Source organism: Papilio polytes, unplaced genomic scaffold, assembly GCF_000836215.1.
Source record: "Papilio polytes unplaced genomic scaffold, Ppol_1.0 DF823923.1, whole genome shotgun sequence".
Classification (NCBI taxonomy): domain Eukaryota; kingdom Metazoa; phylum Arthropoda; class Insecta; order Lepidoptera; family Papilionidae; genus Papilio; species Papilio polytes.
In genome coordinates this window covers 2,722,201-2,740,554 of record NW_013525281.1, presented here as the reverse complement: position 1 = coordinate 2,740,554, position 18,354 = coordinate 2,722,201, and the positions used below count along the sequence as shown (strand labels likewise).

General features: G+C 31.9%; 1 protein-coding gene across 1 annotated transcript in view; it reads right to left on the bottom strand.

The window, feature by feature from the left end:
* Positions 1–18,354, bottom strand: part of LOC106102086 (potassium/sodium hyperpolarization-activated cyclic nucleotide-gated channel 2-like) — a gene marked incomplete at its 5' end in the record, with an annotated part of 66,145 nt that overhangs the window by 21,356 nt on the left and 26,435 nt on the right. The window contains one exon of the mRNA XM_013281495.1: positions 4,038–4,314. Within this exon, the coding sequence (XP_013136949.1) occupies positions 4,038–4,314 (277 nt within the window). The remainder of the gene's footprint in view (positions 1–4,037; positions 4,315–18,354) is intronic.

Genomic DNA, 18,354 nt, shown 5'->3' with positions numbered 1-18,354 from the left:
CGTTGTTTTCCGAGTCGTTAAACAATTCCGATGAATAATTGATCTACTCTTGTTTTTTCTGAACACTGTTTCCGACCAAAGGATTACTGATGTGTCTGATATATTGAATGGTAGTCTGTTCTCTATCTCCCCCTCTGGGTTAGAGGCGTGCCATGAAAGGATAACTTTACTGATCAAAAAATATGCTTTGGTAATATATTTTTGATTAAACACAATTCTTTTTAATTTGTCTAAAACGAGAGCAGCAAATTTGAACCACCCATTACGCCATTTTGACAGCGCGGGATTTAAAAAAGTAGCCTATAATATGCCTACCCATGTCAGCTACCCTCCAGTGAATGTCCCTTTAAAATTGGCCCAGCCGTTTCGGAGATTACACGGAATAAGCGCGGCTTGTGGACAGACAGACAGACAAAAAAAAAATTAAATGCGATTTTCGTTATCAGCAACGCAAATACACCATCTTCCCGAAATCTAGAATTTTTCTTTTGAAATTATAAACAGACACACCAATTTTATTTTATGTATAGAAGATAGAAGGTAACATTAACCTTTAGTACGATTACGAGCTCAGTTATAGTTGGTCATAACCAGATATAGGTACCGTCAATCGAGCGAGGTGATAGTCCTAATGATACGGTAGTAGAGGAGCGAGGACCTTGACATTGGATTTGCTCTCCCGTTCATACAACCAGTTATATCTTAATCCAATGGCCGGATTTCCTAGATTTATAACCATCAGGGCCGGTTGTTGCTTCACTGTTGTTAAATTCGTTAAATAACTCTTAATTTTCATTGTCCACGGCTGTTGTGGAACTTTCACTCTCACATTTTAATGGTATTAGATTTGCTTTCGTGTTAATTTATGGACTAAAATTCTCCAAGGCTAATACAGAATTAGTTCTGCAAATTTCCTTTAAATTATAAAGCGAAAAGATCTTAATATTATTGTCGAGAGATTTGCTTTCGTATTGTACTATACAAAGCGTAATTTTGTTCTAAAAATATATTTTCTGAAACAAAAATAATTTAGTTGGTCTTGTAAATACGACTTATTTTGAGTATTCTTTTAGTTTTATTATTTTACTTATCAAATGTGTTTGGTCGAATCAGGATAATTCAATTTTAACACCATGAAAAAGTCAACAATAATACAACATCGAAATGCAAACCGAACTATTCCAGTTTCAAAACGTCGATTTGTCCATCACAAGAATACCTTTACTCATAAAACTGGCAGCCCTATTCACGTAACGAGTGGTACGACGCATGCATTGTATTGTTGGCCGATGCGTCGCCCGCCATTGTTCCCGCGATGCTACAATGCCTTTTGATGAACATGTTACGTTGTTGATTTTATTAATGGACCACTGGCATGCTATTTATGCTATTTTTCCTTTACTGTTCAATACCATAAACTGGAATTACACAATTTTTAAACACCTATCGAAGTCAAACTGGATTTAATATTAATTCTCAACAACCCTACTGGAATTGAGTTTCCCGTTTAATTATAAGTTTTTATGTATGCAGGATCATATTGTGTACCAATTCTTTTATGATGGTTTAAACAACTGTACCGAGTTTGTCATAGAAGTACAGCCAGCCTAACTATTTCTTAAATTAACAATTGTTAATTTTTAAATACAATTCGAACTATCTGTAAGATAATCCCTACAATGTTTTACACCCTCCAACAAATTATTTACGTTATAAAACGTATACGTTTTGTGATGACATTGATGATTTTATTCTCTTGGAATTGCTAATTACAACAATAAATCATAAGAAAAACAATAATAAATGTGAAAATCTATTTCAATTCTAACTAAGTAAACCGTAGAAAGGTACCGTAATTTTCTAAAGATAGCATTAACATATTTAAATATTGATTTTTTTCAGCATACTTTTTGGTTTTACGCATTTATGTTGTAATTACACAAAACATTGACAATGCGACTCTTCTAATTATTATATTAAAGTATAATATACCATTGTTGAATTTTCTATGAACTGACTGACACACATCGAATTATAAACGACAAAACGCGCCTTAGCAACAATAGGTAACAAAAGTAACAATTTTAATGGTTTCATTAAAATAGTTACCAGGGACCATTAAAATAATTACTAACGTCCATTAAAATAGTTACTAAGAAAGACCAAATTAGATTTATCGTGATAAATCTACGTAGTTCATAAAGTGCGTTGATGCGAATCAATCGGTATCCTGCATCTGTATCTAATCGCGTTGCGACTGAGCTGCGAGCAATCCGAGCGGAAGCTGTCACCTCGCCGATAAACGATAGCGCGCCGCCACTCGGAAATTATGTTAATGACTGCCAATCACTCGAGGCTCCGATCCCATGTACAATGAACGGAAATTAAACCTAAATGGTATCGGAATAGAGTTTATTTCAACCTTTCTTGTGGGACTGCAATACATGCTGAGCTTGCAATGGTTGAATTGACTACTTGGTATATTAGTTTAGTTGTAAGTCGGATCTATATTAGTGACTTAGTTCCAAAATGCTATTGCGCGCTAAAAATAAGTTTCCTTACTTTTCAAAGAAAATGTGATGAGTTTATTTATCTATTTATTTACATAAATATAAACATTTTCGAATGTTTTTAGATTCACAGTGTGATATTTCTACATCTGTATCAAAAGAATAGAAAGATACATTTTTAATCGACTTTATATTAATTGGTTTAATCGTTTCGAATACATTATTTAAAAAAAATATATTAATAACGCCGAGCCGCGATCGCCATGACCCGCTTTGACCTCTGGATCCGCAATTGTCTTTATTGTATAAATTATATTTTGAGATGAATAATGTTTACCATAAATAATTGCTTCCTGATAAATAATAAATTAATAACAGTAACTAATACTATTGTATTACAATACAATACATTATTTATAGATGAACAGAAGCTAAAAGAAATTACCTTCTGCGATTAAAGATTAAATAAACATTACCTTACTTCTTTAGTTGCATTGAATTGTTTCTGTTCTAAGAGTTTCTAAACATGATTGTACAACGTTTTGTATTTTTTCTTAAGATACCAAAAGGCTTGTGCATATTAAGTAAAAAACTTTTTCATTAAAACCGAAAAATGTTTAGTCTTTATTTTGATATCGAGCTCAGCTAGTGTTTAAATTTTTTATGCACGTTTACGTTTAGAAATAGCTACGTCATAGTGCTTATAAATTTAATTCATTTGAAGTAGAGTTTTGCAAATGAGACGAAGGATGAATAATTCACTGCATTCCGTCGCCGCATTTAATACGACAGTTTCAGTGAATAAGTAACAAGCTTCCGTGGGTTTTATACGAATTTTTAATGTACAGCTAATTACCATTTGCGGCCTAAATTGAGCTCGTAAGTCCGCCTTTGTGAATCTATTTATTTATCTTTTATGCCCGAGAAGATTTTTACGAGTTGGGATTTTATATAATGGATTTATTTTAACTAAACAAGGCTATATATAAAACATCTAATGATTTATGTATGACATACTAAAATTGGGGTTATTTTGCGCTAATCTGTGTTAGATATAGTTAGTAGTATTTAAATTTCAGTCCATTAAACGTCAAAATGCTTGAGAATTCGTAATCTTACAATGTGTAATCAAAGACGGTTACTTCTGTTTGATGCGATTCTCGCAATGGATATTTAAAGTAGACGAGTTCCAGACGACGTCGTAACAGTGAGGATACGAGCAACGTAGCAACACAGTTGCAAAAACTGTTTTATTGCAAACGTGATAGCTCTTTATTTTTAACTGCCTGTAAGCCTCGCCGCGTCCAATGTATTGCAGAATAAATATTTTATGTTTTGTAAAATCGTAACAAGATCGGTTACATTGTTCGGAAGCAATCGACACCAGTACTTCAATTTGTTTATAGTGCAAAGACAATGGTTTTGGAGCGTACGTCGAAACGACTATTGGAAAATTAAGTGGTCGTATTTTTCCTTGTAAGGCGAAAATACATTTTTATACTATTTTCTTATTAGAAAAATACGTACCTAAAACTACTGCACGGATGGATGACCCAGTGGCCGGCTGCTTTCTGCCTGATGCGCTCCTTCATCAGCGCCTTTTTTGAGCCGAAAAGTTTCATTGCTAGCTTGTTGTCGGTCGGCTGGAAGAGTGCTTGCAGCTGGTTGCGCAAGAAGCCCTGCTTGGCGTCGGGCGCGGGGGGCGCGGGCTCCACGGGCGTGCCGTACAGGGATACATCGTCCAGACCACCGAAGTGGACCTTGCCGGTGCCGCTGCCCTGCTTCAGCGACATATCGGCGTCGCCTGCAAACAAACAGATACAATCAACAGAGGCACAAGCTACATTTAAATGAAGTTAACTCTTTGACAAGAAATCCGGATACATCTCTCAAATTGGACCATCATGGAGTAGAAGGAACATAAGTAGGAATAGCACTTTATGGGATAGTTCTACAAAGAAAGAGGAAAGTCGGAAAATATTGTTGATAGACGATAGGTGCTTCAATTATACATTTTAAATTACATTTAGAATAGTATAATTTAGTTTGACAGTGAGGAATAAGCTTGTAGGAGCTTGTGAACTATAAAATGTTTGGCCTAGCTACCATGGCTGTTTAGGTAAATGAGTAGAAAACGTCTTAGAGTAGTGAAGAACGAGTGCGTCAGTATATGGAAATAACGCATGACGTCGTCTTTGTAATCGTAATGAACGTTCGGGTCAGTGGGCGTAGTAGTAATGGTGCAAGTATAAGGTTCAATATGGGTTGCAAAAGGTCGATTTCAAAATACATTTATTGATTTCGGGTTTGCAAATGCGATACAAAAACTGTACATAAGAGAATGTTATACCAAATTTAGATACGCTCTGTTTCTTTTAACATACAGAATGTGTGAAAGACAATCAGTCATGAACCGAAGTCAGTTAATCGGCCAATTACTGAAACGAATTATGAACAATATGTGGCTCAAAGTGTATATCTCAGATACAACCACTAATATTCAATATATTAGTGATTTATTATAACAGTTTGACTGTAATAAATCTGTATATGGTAAATCACACTGGTGTATTTATATTCAAAAACTATCATTCTTGTATGTAAATTTACAATTGCGATTACCTTTATGACATTACTTTGCATTACAACTCAAGTTTTATGCATCATAACAAAAACAAGGTAACCTTTTTAGTTTTTGTACCGCTTCTTAAGTTGGAACCGTAATCATTGAATATGATAAACACTATAAGATTCAATGCAATAAAAACTGCATTCAAAGACGTTTACTAAAATGAAATATGAAAATAATTTTGTATGAATATTATATGAATTAGTATGCGTTTAAAATATTACAGAGATTTAAAAGTATAGTGTGATTTAATATGGAAACTAAAAAATGACCTTTAAAGATAAGCAAAGAAATGTTCGAAGTATTTCATATCAATAGACTTATTGTTTTGTAGACAGTAATATTGTAAAGAGACATGTAATAAAGAATGAAATTGTATGCACACAATGCTTGGCAAATATTCTCAAAAGCAGAGAATAAGAAGGGCAAAAATTTATTGCCCTTCTTATTTCTACATGTATTGTAAAAAGGTCGAATAAACTCATGGTGCACAGTTATAGAAATATGCATTTATCTAAAATTAAAATTACTCGTACGTGAGATTTACAGATATGTGTATATCCGTGCGAAAATAATTAAGTTCATCTTACGTCGAAAAATAAGGAAAGGGAAAGAAATGCTAACTGGGGAATCCCAAAGTAGGGGTATTCATAGAAGCTGGGAAGTCCTTTGAAGTTGGGATGTTTGGTAAAGCTATGAAATAACCATATCAATATGTTATTCTACAGTGGTAGTGCCCGCTTTAATATCTTAGCACGAATGGGTCGGCACGCCCGGTGTAATACCACGACCACACAGAAGACAGGCGTGAAATGGAAGCAATTCCGTGTTTCGTCTGATAAGTGTGGTGCCGGAGGCCTAATTTAAGTCCCTTTCTCTTTACCACCCTTTTCTTATAAGGAGAGGTTGGGAAGAGGAAGTGGATTTGACGGTAGAGGAGATGCATAGGAAGGGGAAATATCCTCTTTCTGTGCGTCTCCTCCTCCGTCGAATAAGGGTAGGCAACGCGTCTGCAATTGCGGATGTCTATGGGCAGCGGTCGCTTCGCCATTTTGGCGATTTCAGGGGGCCGCTTGCTCGTTTGCCACCTTATGTTATAAAAAAAAATCAGTCGTGCAATGTGATAGCACAATTTATACGAGTTTGTGAATACAATATCTGACAATTACAAAAACAAACACAAACACGTGTCATCAATAATTTATATTAAGCTAAGGTTTCTGTAAATATCATTATTTTGTACAAAAAAGTAAAAAAGCTGTATGTCATTCTATTTATTAAATACTTTTGTTGAAACTTTAACAGGTATATAAGTGGTAAACAAATATAAAATATGATTTAAGGAAGTAAAGAGATAAAATAAAAAGTGCAAGGTTACTACGCTCCGTTGCCAGTAGACACAATGTCGCCAGACGCGAGAAAACATTATAAATATTAATATGACAGTGAGTATGTGTTGGTTTTTTACCTAAATATTATGTATAAAAAAATCTTTGCGATGCGTGAAGCTGTGCAATTTGGTTATAATAGTGAAATGTGGCAAATTTATTCACTAACTAACTAAATTTAGTATCCGTAAAGTTTTAATATAAACTCCACTTTGGGTAGATGCGCCAGCGCAGTAAGTAAAGTTTTTATTATTCCAGGTTGTTATAAAAAACATTTAACTGATTTAACCAAGATTAAATTGCAGTGAAATTAAAAGAAAAATAAACAAAATGATTTCATTTATTGTTACGTCATAAATATTTTTTTAAACAAGACATACATTTTACTTTTATTCTATATTTCCATTATATCAGTTTTTAAAAATCTTTATAAACAATACTAGAAATATTTGCCATATATCTATAAGCCATAAGTTTCGATCACAACTTTTTAGCTCTTGTAATTATTGAAGTATAACACGAATAAATTGAAAGGAATAGTCTTTAAGTGTGCGCTGTAGCAGTGGGTATACAATTCTCATGAGTGTCATAATGAGTCGAATGCACGGACTCCAGCATGGCCATTACAGCTGATAAAACAGACGATTAAACAATGAGCCAATGGCGTTCCATTGATTCAAGTGGCGTCAAATAGTGTAACTCAAGACGGCAAATCAACCCACTCTGTACTTGCATGCTTCAATCCGTCATATTTAATGACTAAGGTTAATGTTAAGTAATTTTTATACCAACAATGACCATTAAAAAATCTTAACAGCTTTCCTTTTGTTTCGTGGTTTGGTGAAATGTAATCAATTAAATATTTTACATTTCTTGGACAGAAAAAGAAGAGTTTTTTCAAATTTTCTTTCCTTATCTAGAATCCTATTTTTGCAAATTACCTTAATGTCTACATTTATTTACGATTTTAATAACAAATGTGAGCTTGGTTTGAAACTCAATTCAATTTACGTCTGGTGAGTATGCGTCTTGAATTCTTCTCAGTAAGTATTCATAAGTAAGTGGATGTTACAATTTTGCGTAGATAAATGTTGAAATGATTTGATTTTATCTAGAATTTTATAAAAAAAACCTTTTATTTAAAAACCAATAACGTCTTATTTAATTGAAATTTATAATTAAACAAACAGCTGGCTCAGAATCCAGTCGACGTTAAAATAAACAGCTAGCGTCAGATTTCATTCACAGCATCAGATGGTTATTACAGCGCATTAATTCGTTTGTCAGAAAACTAAGACCGTTCAATTAAGTGTTGAACCAATTTAAGAACGGAGAACTTAAAATAAGCTCTTTACAATTTCTTGGCGAAACACTACTCAGATTACTAATGTGAAATTTAACTTTAATTAGATTTTAATTTGTGACTTTCTTTGAAGTCTATATTTTATAAAAATCTGCATTAATTATTGTAATTTCTAAAAAATAATACTGTGATAATGTTTGTTAGCCTTCGTTTGTAGTTCTGTAATTATCCAAGTTAAGTAAATTACAAAGTTATAAAAAATATTCAACAATTAGTTTTTAATTACTTGATATTATTATAACTTCAAAATCCTAACATTCACGAACGTGATAATATGTCTTAATAAAACCGGTATATGTCAATTGTCCATAGAATTAAGTCCATTACGTTGGTTTTGAGATGACGAGGTAATTTTGTGAAATTATTCAGTGACCAGGGTTTTGTAGCGTTCATTTTTAACCTTGAAATCGACTGCCAGCGATGATGTCACAGAGAATTATATGTACAGAGATTATACTATAGTTGAAAAATAATCTCCCACTATTCTGCGGACGTAGGCAGAGAGTTTTATCTTCAAGTTACTTTATTAGAAGAGGTCTACATCCTAGATATGATAGGAATCTTACTCGAATGGGAGCAATGAACTTTATTGCATCTGAACTTTGTATTATTTTTTTTTTATCTAAATATAACTTTTGTTAGGTTATCTAGAAAAGGAAATATTTCATTGTTTATGTTCAACAATACTAATTCGTATCGGTAAGAAAGTCATAACAAAGTTGATAATTTCAAACCATTTCAAATTGGAAATATGTGGAAATTTTATAGCTTGTAAGCATAGCTAATTTAAAAATATTATTTACATTGTTCATTATTTAAATTCTTTACAAAGATAAAAATAAATTTAGACCAAGGCTTTTCAAGGGAGGTTATTATTTTCATGACATCTTTATTTTATATCGCATTAGAAAATCAACGCGCCTTTTAATAATTATTTATTAAAAAGAGATTTTTAACTGAGAAGAGTTCTTATTTAAACAGCATTAAGCTGGATGTAGCACTAAATAGAAGTGCCACGAACATTTTATATCGATGAATAAGTGTTCATGTACAAGGAAATGATAAAGATATTTGTGGTTAAAAAAAAATCATGCAATAAGTTTTGAATGAGTCACTTTTTGCCAGATACTTACCCTTTGGCATTTTGGAGGTAACACAAAAAATATTTGCCCACAAAGATGTTATGCAATTACCGACATATACAGTTATAAGCCACGATGGACCCCATGCAGGTCACCTTCACACACATCACAAAACAACACAAATACACTAAATATTAACTAAAAACACAAATTCAATACTTTATTCAATACACTTTTGTATATTATTCAATTACATTGATTCGAATTTGCTGTGAACACATCGATAAAGCTTTAAAAATGTTTCTTTAACTCATATTTTTTTTAGATTTTATTGTTATGCAGTATTTTAATTAAAACTTTTATTTGTATAGTGTTCTGTTTCACTGCTTAGATTAAAATACATTAAATTTAGCTACCGATTTTTTAAAGAGTTGGCGTCGGTTTAACATCAGCTTTGGTCAATTACTGGGAAAACGTCATTTATATAGGAAATTTCACGCAATGTACTGCATATAGCAATTCATTTTCCAAGGTACATGGTGGTTTAAAAGTTAAATACATACTTATTAAAATTAAAAAAATAAATTTTACTGCTGCCAGTAATATTTAAAAAACAGTCCTACGTTTAAATAACTAGGTAAATACATCCAATACCTTTTGTTTCGTAAGGAATTCTTATTATAAATTTCGTGTAAAAAATAACAGGAAGAGGGTTTACGACATGCCAGTCTGTCAGGTAGAAAGGGCATCCGTTACAATATAAAAGTAACTCCGAGCTTAAAATAACTTCGGGTCCTCTACATTTCAACCAATCGGGGTCGACCGAAATAGAAAACGATTTTGTAACAAAGCAAATAAGCATACGTGTGTTAATATTACGATTATATCAAAACATCATTTTCCACTAGGGAAAACGACTACTATAAGAACATTTCACTTACGCAACCTACTGCCTTTATTTATACTGCGAGTAATATTTGTATTTGAACTCAGGCTCATTTGAGTAGCGTCTGGATGATCTAACCGCTGCGCTATCGAGTCAGAGGTATTTAAGATAATAAAGTTTACCCCTCGTAGCTCAGTTAAGGTGCAATTTGACGAGAGCGGTAAGTGCAAATTGTATCTGAGAATAGAACTGAAGACGTCCCCGACAATTACCGGCCAATTGAGACAAAAGGATAATGTTTGGCCGCGTGTCAAGGTCGGCACGCTTTATTTCTTCAATTTAAAATAAAATATTTGACATTTATATTTATTCTATGAAATGTTCCGTGTATTTTAATGCCCTAAAGATTTATCAAGATGCACGTGCCTCTTGTTTCCTACTGTCTATGTTATTTTGGAAAAACCCAAGTACTATGTTAGAATAATTGGTTTGGGTATAATTAGACAATTAAGTAAATATTATTGTGTATTCATTATCATCATACAGTTAATAAGAGATGCCCACTTAATATACATTCTTCCTTATATTTCAGGCATGGGAGAGTAAAATGCCTTAGGTATTTATTTTAATTGCTATATCCGCAAGCAAGTATAAATATAAATTGAAATCTACATTAAAAAAATAAACAATTTATTTTTCGCACGCGTCCGCGCCTGCGCACGTTGTTAGCTTCATTTTCAGTTCAGAATTCAGAAAAAATGTTTGTATCACGTGTCTGAATAAAAAATATTATAATGAAGTAAATACATTCATAGTCAACAGTGCTTTTAATCTTATTAAAATTAAGTTAATTAAAATTGAAACAAGACTGTGTTAATAATTCCCAAATAATTTATTTTTATGTTCCTTAAAAATTTGAAACAAATTAAGCGTAAACATTTCCCAAACTAATTGATACAATTCTTTCCTTGTAATAAATCGTTTATGTTTTTGTTCGTGAATTAAATTTTTCTTAACTTTAATGATACAGTCTTAAACTGAGTCGAGGAAGCTTGTAAAAAGTCGTGACGAATTACTTCCGAGTTGAGACTTTGAAAGGTCACTATGATGTTAAAAAGAATATGAATGTATTATGACAAAAATTTACATTAATAAATTTATTCAAGCGTATATTTTCGGGCCCGCTCTATAAAACGTTATGCGAATTAAAAAAAATAAATGAATACAAAAATATATTTCGTTGTAAATAAAACTGCAAACCAATTTATAGCAAAAAGTTTTACTGTAGCTTAATACTAGAAAGGATCTGCTATTTAACTTATTGAATAATTTCGTCGTGAACAATAAATTTAATTGTTTTCAGGAAAAAACACGCCCACATCTTATTTCGAAATGTTGGTGAAAATTTAGGTTATTTTTTGTGTTATTCACCTATTCAAAATAAACTTTTCATAAAATAATTTAACCTACTGTCAACTTTAACTAGGACAAGATCAATTTGTGATTTTTTATTATTTAACTGGGAACGTAACGATCACGGAGCGTGACGACAACGAAGTTTGTTTCGCAATGTTATAAATACATTCATTAACATCACCTTAAAATTATCCCGCACTCGTTTAAATTATAAACAATATTAACCTTGAGATGAGTGTACTAAAATAGGAGCAATGTTTATAAAATATACGAGGATATAGAATGGCGACCGAGTTATCACCGGTACGTAACGTCAAGTTTAAACCAGTCGATTATTTGTTACAATGTAAATAGCTGATTAAAACACATTGCAAACGTTATAAGGATAATATTATTTTATGTATAATTCAAGTAAATATCGTTCTTAACTTTTTCAGGAACTTTTAAAACAGCTCCTCTAAAAACTTAATGGCTTTTAAATTTCGTTGTATTACAAAAATTATGTACGTGTGTAGTTTAGTTTTTGCAACAACAAGATAGAATTTACTTTTAAGAAAAATAAGTCTTACTTTTCTTTTTTTTTCTTTTTTTAAGAATTTATAAATTTGCGTTGAATAATGAAATCTCTTTTTGTCATCATTAACGGTAACACCATATCTATACAATATAACACTAGTTTGAATTATTACAATAATATAGGATAAGGAAGTTTTATTTGTTTGAAATGAAATTTAGTTGATATAATATTATGCATAACGTATAGTTGTGTACGTAGTTTCTAAGAAACGTTTCTAGAAAGTTGCCTGAGGTCTGCGGAGACTGTATATTGATGATAGTGCTTGGTACCGCTTGAGTAATATGAGCAAATAAACTTGCTTCAAACGTGTTTCAAGGAGAACATTCTCAACTACTTTATTAGAACAACATTTAATTGGTTAATTAATTCTGGAATAAACTTAATTGAACTTCGCAAACAGCTGATTTTGACAGACGAGTGAACGACAATCGGTGAACGAACGACGAAGAGAAGAGGCAAGATATTAAGTAATTTTCCATAGACAATCCGAAAACATCCGAAAATCGATTGTAAAATCAATGGAAGTGTACATGTGCGTTTGTTTACACCAAAGCCGCAAATAGTATCAAACGCAAGTAGTACTCACTCTCCCGGCCAGCCAGTCCGCATGTATACTTCCTCAGTTTGTGGAACAGGTAGTTTGTGAAGCCCGCACAACACATCGTGTCGGCTTGTACGACAGTTTGCGCGAACGTCAACTGGAGTTATGGATGAACGTCATTTTTTTGTACCGTAGGTGCGCGGGCGGCGAGCGGGCGAAAGCCGTGCGCGTTCGGCCAACGCGCATAGCACAATGCGACCGGGCTTACTCGATAACCAGACACGTTACGGCGACCCCGAAAATATTGCACTGAGCTTATACAAAAGCGACACTCGATAGACGGCCAACCCGTCCCGCACTCCACCATGCACTGATAGTCTTTTCCTCGCTGCGAGCAATTAATGTCAATGACTGACGAAACTAAAGCAGATCGATTGTAGGCATGTCGATCAATAATAATAGAGCGCGTTGTTTGGAGTCGCAGTAGCCACAATAGTGTTTTGAATCATTGGTATGTTGTTGATACTTAATCGAATATATACACCGGCCTGTTTGTGTATGTTTGTGTCACGCTTGAAATCGCCTATACAACTTGCAGGTTATAAATCTAAATTTTATGTTTCTACATAACCTATTTTTAGATTAAATGTTATGTGTTCTCTTACGAACTACATCAGAACAAAATCATTGAATTACAGAATTCGTAGATTTATATGAAGGAAGGATAGTCTTCTATAGCTGTTATATGTTTCTAACAAATCAGTAAGTAATAGTTAAATGTAAGTATCTTTGAGAAACTCGATAGAGTTCTCACGCTTTACTAGATCGTTTTACAGATGTTTATAAAACATATGGGAACACCGTTTAGAAGGTGACACGTTCTGGTTAACAAACATTGATGATGGTTTTTAATAAGAAATCAAAGGTTCCATTTCCGTGCATTGTCATAGCTATAGTTAACATGGCGGATAGGAAGTTGATTTTAGAATAAAATAAAAAAAAATAAACCTAGGCCAGTTATGCGAATGTGTGTATCATCGCGTACAGTTTCATTCGTATGCCATCCCAAGAAACTGTGGAATCTGAATGTTTTTCTAAAAGCTGCTTGCAACTATTATATACTACTATATTGCCGGCAACTGCAAGAAATACTTTCCTTTGGACTTTATTTCCTACCATGCACGGAAAGTTGTAGATATCTAACAAGATTCATTTACCTTTTAAGTAAAATTTGTAGGTACCTACGGTTTATAAACAAAATTACAATACATTTAATGTTATATTATCTACCTGTGGTATTTATAATGATAAAAGCAGGTAATGTCTAACAGTAGGTAACCGGAGCACACGTAGCACGCTTACGCTATGACAAAAGAATAAAACATTTCATTGAAATACAATAACAAAAATAAAACAATAAGATATAACAGAAATTAATTCTCACGGTATAAACAAATAAATGAGTAATCTTCACTGTTATGTGTCAATGATTAATATTAAAAACTGAATATAATCTAATTAGTGTACGGTTAAGTATATGCAATCGCGTACTAGTAAAGATAAAAAAAAATAAGTCAAGTGCAGTAAAAAATTTAAATAGTTATATCTCAAAACACTATTTTATCAACCAAATTAAGACCATGAGTTTGAATATGTAACAAGAGATTTCAAATAACAGTAAAGTTAGTCAAATAACAATTTTAATAAAATCCGTTCCGCCGATTAGGCTATAAATTCTAACATCCATCCATCCATCTAAACTTTCGCATTTATAATTTTAATATGAAGTAAAATAAGATTCGTAGACGACGAGTACATTATGTAATTAATAGACAGAAGAAAAAAGAACTTAGTTAAAACAAAATAAATCGCTCAAATCTCTCTTCAACTTTTGGTCAAAACAAGTTATTTGGTCAAGCATAATAGGCTTTAATTTTTCCTCAAATTACTTCATCGTTTTTTGCTTCTATGGGTAAGTATGTATATATTGATAGCAATAATGAAATATATTTGCTAGTTGTTCATTATCCAAAATATGATTGAATTTCTAATTCATAGTAAATTAAACTAAGAAACTTTACAACACAAATGGCTACTGTTTCTAACAGATTGTAGATTGATTGCTTTTAGATTGGTTACGATGTTAATGAAAACTTGGCTTTACAAGTTACGTATTGTACTTTGACATTTGCTATAAAATAATGTTATACGATACTAACGTAAACCAATGGGATCTAGTTTAGACGAATAGTAATAGTAATTTAAACAAATCCCTTTAAAATTAATTGCACTGAAGCCAAATCAAAGATTGACTTACATAATTTTAATAATAACAATTTTCTTGTTACAATTTCCTTCTATACTTAATTATTTAGACCAAAAAATTAAACAACGTATCTAAAAGTAATTAACAAAATCCTTTGTCGGAAATTATACTGTACTCTAAATATATCTTTATTCAGATATACTCAGCTCAGGCGAGTTTGAACCGAGAAGCGAAACAAATTTAATCAAAGATGAAAGGCCGACAGTATCGTACATACATTTGTATAGTGCCTTTTAACTGAGGACTTCAGAATATGGTATAGTGTGGAATATGCTCTACAATATGCTGGTGTGGAATTTCTAAAAAAATGTACTTGGACTCATGAAAGGTCTGACAATAATTCAAGTTAATCAGATTACCCTTTCTAGAACTTACCATGTTGTTTTTTCCGTGATAATAATTTAATCATGCCTTATCTTTAAGCTATTAGTACCTCATATCTGAAAAATCTTCTTTCATCTCATAATCTATGGATTTAAATGTGTCATCGCGTTGTAACGTCACAACAAACTTTTCCTTTGAAAAACTTGATGCGTTTTATTAAAGGTTGATTATTGTAATATTTTTAAAATAGGATATTTAAAAAGCTAGTTATTGAGTAAAAGCCACAGGAACAGTCATCGAAACTCAGTCTGAACAGAATCGGTACTTTCAGCAAAACTCTACAATTTTAGAAAGGGAATAGTGACATAAAAAACAAATAGTTTTAACGTTTCGCATGACAATAAAATAAAGTTAACTTAATGTTTCGTCATTTGTACATCCGACACTCGCAACACAAAATAATGCACGGAACAAATCTAACCATTTAGCCGCTACACTAAACATGATCGTATTTCACATTGTTGAGTGTGAAAATAATTCAATTGCGGTGAACAAATTTTCGGAAGCGCGTTTATGCGGCATAATTGTACGCACAGTTATAATTTATCATTTTCAAAGCTCTTGTTCCGTGTTATTGGGTTTGTTATGACGTTAATTAAAATTACAAGCCGATACTTCGCTTTCTTCTTTCCTCTTAAACAGTGTATTGTTTTGTTTGCAACGTGACCTAGATATCTGTGTATCTGATTTCTAAAATCTAGGTCTTGTATTTCATTTGGCTTTCATTGTGTGTTTACCGAAGTTTTTTCCTTTCTTAAGAAATGCATCTTGAAAAATTTACATGAAGCTAAAATGACATTTAAGGATAGAGTAAAATGCAGATGAAAAAACAAAAATCAAACAAAAAAATGGGCCCACCTGCAAGCACTATCTTTCAGATTAAAAAAGAATTATCAAATTCGGTCCACTAGGGGCGGAGTTATGCCGTAACATACTTTAAAAAAAACGCATACAGGCGAATTGAGTACCTCCTTTTTTTGGGAAGTTGGTCAAAAAAAATATATGTACATTGTTATGAAAGGTGCAGTAGGAAAATATTCTTTTAATCCATGATAGATATCATAGACAATTAGTTGATTATAAATTCGATCTTTCCGTTCAATTATTGATTTGATCTTATTTTATTTCTTTTGTTATACATTTTAAAGAAAATTATAGAAAAGAATAGCCTTGGCTCCTCTCAATTACGTATTTATTCACTTTAATTTCACTTGAACTCAATAGAATAGAATTGTCTGTAATTTAGCAAGTACATAATTGTCTATAATGATTTTAATATTGTCTAAATTGCAGTCTAATTTCTAGTCAATTATTTTTTCTGTTCTATGGTTTCTTTTCAATATTTATTATACTCGTAAATGTATTAATTTTTATTGAAATATTGTTAACAATTCTTTAATAATGACGCACGATAGATAAATATAATTATAACAGTGTTATTTTAATTTAAACAAACTGAGACAGCATATTTAGAGAACATGTACATTGTTTAGTTTTGTAATAGAGAATCTTATATAGTTATCATAGAACCGCGTTTTGTAAACAAAATAAATTGTGAAATTCCATTGTGTATTAACTAATGTTTTCTCTGATTTTACACAGAGAATGAGAGGGATGGCAATATGCTAGGAGTGTCACCTAGTCGAAAAATGTAAAAAATATCAAAATTGCTTCGAATTAGTTTATTTTAGTTTTAATTCCCCTTACACCTAGCCGAAATCATTATCTTGATTCTATAGTCAAACCCAAGTTATGTACAGGTCATATATCTACGTGGAAATGATTAAAGGTGTGGTTTCCAATAAGCAATGTTGCTTGTTAACGTTGTTGATACGAGTCGTGTAAATGTGTCTTGCTTCTATTGTTCAATTATACTCGATGATTATTCAGCCAAGGTCTTGTAGTAGGCGTTTTGTTTATTTAATTGTGTTTAAAGTCGTACCGATTATTGGACATAATAGGTTATAACAGTTAATTGTTATTTCTATTGAAATAATTATTTCTTTTTATCTTATAGTTTTACTGAGAATTTGTATTTCTTTCCCTAGTTAAATACCATATTGTTTGTTTCTTGGTAGTTTAAACTCTAGAGATCAAACTGTAAGATTATGAACTATAGAGATTATACTTTTGGAGGTAAAATAAACCTTTACCAAAAATATAACACTCTTTATTGGACAAAACATTTTGACTAAATACAGTGCCCCACTTGATTACATTAACTAATGTAAATCAAAGAAAATCTTCAAGTATTTGTATATTTGTAAATTAAAATTATAATATCCGCATAATACAAACCTAACACTAGCACAAAATATTGTATAGAACAAAACTTTATATGAAACACACTTTCATAGTTTCACATTTCCTCAATAGATGTCAGTAGTAGTAGATGAGTAACGTTAAAAATGTTGTTATCAAGTAAAAAACACCTCATAATCTTTATTTTTTTTAAAATAAAAGCTGCAGATAGCGTTTATCGCTATTTAAAATAGAACTAGTCCATGTTTTTAAAATAAGGAAACTGAAAACATTTCTTTGTTGAAGAGAACCGTTAAATTGACAGAATCAGGCCGTACCTTTGAGTTTTATTCTTGGTTTCAGATTAGATTTCTTCATGAATAGAATCTAAAATATGATTCTTTTGTAAAAATTTACTGTTCAAACTAGAGATAGATTAAAAATTATTCTGTAAAATAATAAAATATAACGATAAATAAATTAAATGTACTTCGTGTTTGGGTTAATCTACGAAATATGCGTACTATGGGTACTAGGTGCAAGTAACATGGGATGGGATTTTTCAGATAAGAACAATCTTTTTGAGCTATCCGTGTGAAGTCAGAGCGGGTCGCTAGTTTACGGGAAAATTCGAATATAAATATTCGATATACAAATACTGTCGTGCAAAATAAATTGAAAGCACATTGCACTCATTTTTTTGTTTATTCATAACGTAGTTGAAATCTAGATTGTTTTTTATTTGACAGATATTTTAGATATAGATCATCGAATTCTGTATTAAAAAAGCGTTTTGATCTCAGAAGACCAAAGGAACTTTGTTTAATGTTTAAAACATTGTAGTGTTTATAATACGATAGAGTGAGAAAGGTCTGGTACGTTTGAACTCAGAGTTGTTTGTGCACAAGGTTACCATCATTAATTACAAGTTCGGACATGGTCCTTGGTTGCCAACTATATAATGGAGAACTTATCGCTTCAATAAATTTACGTTATCAATACTTTTAACGA